At 51.8% G+C, this 4,050-nt stretch overlaps 1 protein-coding gene across 1 annotated transcript in view; it reads right to left on the bottom strand.

Moving 5' to 3' along the window:
• TADA2B (transcriptional adaptor 2B) overlaps positions 1-4,050 on the bottom strand; it is a 26,637-nt gene that overhangs the window by 17,355 nt on the left and 5,232 nt on the right. Inside the window, exon 2 of the mRNA XM_005886405.2 lies at positions 553-789. Within this exon, the coding sequence (XP_005886467.1) occupies positions 553-789 (237 nt within the window). The remainder of the gene's footprint in view (positions 1-552; positions 790-4,050) is intronic.

Here is a 4,050-nt window from a genome sequence, read left to right as displayed (position 1 = left end):
GAGCCTGAGCCTGAGAAGCCGACCGAGGAGCCAGCCGAGCCGGGGTCCGAAGGCGGGCCCGGGCCCGAGGAACCGGAGGAGAAGAGAGAAGAGGCGCCCGAGGAGGAAGAGGCGGAGACACCCGAGGAGGCGAGGAGTAAGAAAGCCTCGTCGCAGGCTTTGGTGCGGCGGTCCGCGACCAGCCAGGAGGAGGCTGCGCCCGTCCCGGAGGTTGAGCGCGAGGAGCTGGAGGAGGAGGAGGAGGAGGTGGTGGAGAGCGAGGTGAGCGCGAGGAAGAGCGTGGAAGGAAGTGAGAAGGGGCTGGACGAGGAGCTCAAGGATGCGGAGTTGGAGTGGACCGAGGAGGTGCAGAGGCAGCAGGAGCAGCAGCTGCGCTCCGAGCTCCTGGAGCAGTACCGCACCCTGAGGGTGGAGCGGAGCCACTACCAGCGCTACAACATCTACCTGCAGCACAAGATCTATGAGGCGCTGCGCAAGAAGAAGGGCCTGGAAGCGGCCGAGGTGCCCGAGAAGGGCGCCGAGCCCGAGGCCCCCGAGAAGGAGGAAGCCTACCTCCACTATCTGGCCCTGCTGGAGGAGCTCAGGAAGCAGGAGGCCGACGACCTGGATTGGTACCACCAGGAGCTGGACCAGCTGAAGCAGCAGTGCAAGGAGAAGGTCTCCGGGGTGGAGAAGGAATGGCGACGATTCCAGGCACTCAAGAAGCAGGTGGTTCTGCAGGCCATGGGCAGCTGTCGGCTGAGGGGCGGTCGCCAGGCTGCCCTGCGGGAGGTGGAGCAGATCCAGGCGCTGGAGGACAAGAAGGAGAAGGAGATGAGCGCCGTGCGGCTGGAGAACGTGCAGCTGAAGCAGAGCCTCGTGCATTTTGAAACCAGGATGCGGACCCAGGAGGACACGTCCGACGGCTTGCTCCTCATCGACTTTGAGCAGCTGAAGATTGAGAACCAGACCTTCAATGAGAAAGTGGAGGAGCGAAACGAGGAGCTTTTGAAACTGCAGGGCAAGGTGAACAACAATGTGCAAATCATCACCCACGTGAAGGAGAAGTTGCACTTTGTGGATATTGAAAATATGAGCAAAAAGGCGCAGCTTTTGGAGGTCGAGGCTCAGGTGGCCCTAAGGAGGGACATCCTGACCAAGACGAAGCAAGCTCGGGACAACCTGCGGATCGACAACATCAAGCTGAACCAGAGGTGTGGGCTCCTGGGCAAGGAGTCTCTCCTCCGAGACATGGAGGAGAAGGTGGGCAGGACCGAACAGCTCCAGCAGCACTTGGAAAACCTGCAGCGCCACCACGCTGGGCTGGCTCTGTCCTGCCGGGGGGTGAAGCAGAAGATCCGGGAAGCCAGGGCCTTCCTCCCCTCCTGACGGGCTCACCTCGGCAGACGCTATTGTCGGTTAACTTTTATTCTCCATGTGTTGCCATTCTTTAAAAGGCTTGTGATATTTAGGATGGAACTACATTTTGTATTTATCTCATACTCTTTCAGCTTCCAAATGAGTGAGTGCTGGGCACAAAATCGGGTTAGCAGTGGGTTTTATTATGGGGTCAAGCAAAGCAGGCCCAGAGGAACAAACAACAGGTGATGTGCCCCCCTTCTCATGAAACACTGTCGATAGTCTTTTATATCTGAGCGACTCCATCATCTCAGCGGCCTGATGCTAAGGAGAACTGCCCCTCCCCCATGTCGGAGTGGCAGCCAGTGGGCAGGATGTCCCCAGTTCCTGTGCCGGTTATTAAATCTCTGCATTTATTAAACTGCACTCCCGAGTCAGTTCCAATTCAAACCTCATGACTCCCTTAGATTAACCTCGCTTCTGGGGCAATAAAACATCCCGGAAACGGGAAATGACACAGAGGAAAGGGGCTGGTGTTCATCTTCCCTTTGCTCAGTGAAAGGAGGCTCAGTCTGCTGAGCAATGGAAGTTTGTTTCTGGCTCAATGGCAGTCTTCAAGTCTAATGAACTGTTTTCTTGGACCCTCTAAAGGAAAGCATTGATCTCCCCCAATAAATGAAGGTTTGTTTTCTAGTGAATACAACGGGGGCTGTGTTTTGCCAGGTGCAATATGTATGGAGTGGGGAGTGCCAACTGCCCATAAGCCTTTTGTTTCCGGCGAGGCAACGGGACCCCACTCTGCACGTGATTTTACTCTATCATACGTTAAAATGCCTATCATTCCTCGTGTTAATGCAAGAAATAGCTGATGGGCCCAGTTCCTTAATTCAGAATTGGTGATTAACATTTTTAGGGGTGGGGGTAATGCTTTTGGAGCTAGGGGCTTGGTTTTATTCTTTTTTTAAAAAAAATATGGTTTTATTGATTTCAGAGAGAGGAAGGGAGAAGGACAGAGAGCTAGAAACATTGATGAGAGAGAAACATCAATGGGCTGCCTCCTGCATACCCCTCACCGGGATCAAGCCTGTAACACAGCATGTGCCCCTCACCAGGAATTGAACCGTGAACTCCAGACTCATGGGACGACACTCAACCAACTGAGCCACACTGGTTGGGCGGTTTTATTTCTTCTTAATCTTAGGTTAAATTTTGAGATGTGCGGATCTGGGATTAAAAGTATTCCCTTATCCCTAACCTTGAGAGCATCTCAAAGGTGATCTATTTTTTGGTGCTAAATACCTTTTAAGAATGGCAGAAACCCCACTCAAAGCAGATGACTCCGCTGGTCCGGGGAATGTCCCAATAGCTTTGTCTTTTGATGCATTTTGTTTTAAAGTGTTTTTCCTGTGATGGCAATAAAGGTTGACTGAAATTTCTTTTTCCATCCCACATCTTGAATACACGTGTTATCAGATATACTAATCCTACCTCACAGGCGTAACCCCGAGGGGAGGGAAGAGCTTCACTTCCTACTCCCACTCTCCTCATCCTCTACACGCTCTGTCTCTTCTCTGCCTGTTCATCGGCGCCACAGTGAGGAGTAAATCGCTGGCAACAGAACATTCTCTTCTTGAGCCTCATACAAAAAGCAACACTGGGTGGCTCTGTGGTTGGGAGACTTCCGAGTGCAACTACCAGTATGCCTGGTGCCTTCACCAAGCAAATGGCCTTTGTCAGCACCCATCCCTTAGGCTCACAAGAGGGGAAGAGGTGTCCTCAGCTGACTTTGCCACGTTAGCAATTATCCAGGTCGAACCGAACACCCGCATCGGCCGTGGCCTCCGCATCAGGCAGGTCTGAGTGCCAAGATACAAGAAGTGTGAGGCTGGCATTGCCTTTTGTTGCCAATCCTCACCCAAGGGTATTTTTTCCATTGAATTTCAGAAAGAGTTTGGTCCGAGGGCTGACACTCTATAGCCGCTGTGCTGGCCTCGGACAAGGCTGGCCTCGCTTTAGGGGCACGGTTACCACTGCCGCTCAGATTCTATCACTGCTACAATGTTACCGTTAATTAGGAGACAATGTTGGTTACTTCACAAGGTTGTTTCTAAATAGATTATACAAGAGCTTTTAATCACAATGGAATACTACTCGGCCATAAAAAAAGAAAATTTTACCCTTTGCGACAGCATGGATGGACCTTGAGAGCATTATGCTAAGTGAAATAAGCCAGACAGAGAAAGACAAGCACCATATGATCTCACTCATATGTGGAATCTAATGAACAAACTGAACTAATAAGCAAAAGAAAGACAGACTCAGAGAGAGAGAGAGCAGGCAGACAGCTCTCAGGGGGTTGGGGGGAAGGGGGTGTGGAAGGATTGAGCAAAAAAGAAAAAAAATTATAAAACCCACTTTTACTTAACAAAACAAAGATGCTGGGTACCCTTTTTACCTTGTTTTCGGAAAAGGAAAACGATGCTTAGAGAATTACAATGCTGTTCCTCACCTTCGGCTAACTGCTCCTTAAACCTGGGTTTATTTTTGAGCTGTTTAAGAAGGGCTGTTGAAACTGGGGCAGAGGCCCTGCTCCTCCATCCACAGGGAACCTCCAGGGCTCAGGCATCGGGAAGCTGGGCCTTGGCATGGCCGTGCTGGAGGAGCTGTCCTAGAGCAAGCAGGCTGCAGGGACAAGCGGGGCAGCTCCGGGAT

Source organism: Myotis brandtii, unplaced genomic scaffold (genome assembly GCF_000412655.1).
Source record: "Myotis brandtii unplaced genomic scaffold, ASM41265v1 scaffold986, whole genome shotgun sequence".
NCBI lineage: Eukaryota > Metazoa > Chordata > Mammalia > Chiroptera > Vespertilionidae > Myotis > Myotis brandtii.
This window is presented reverse-complemented; position numbering and strand designations above follow the sequence as displayed.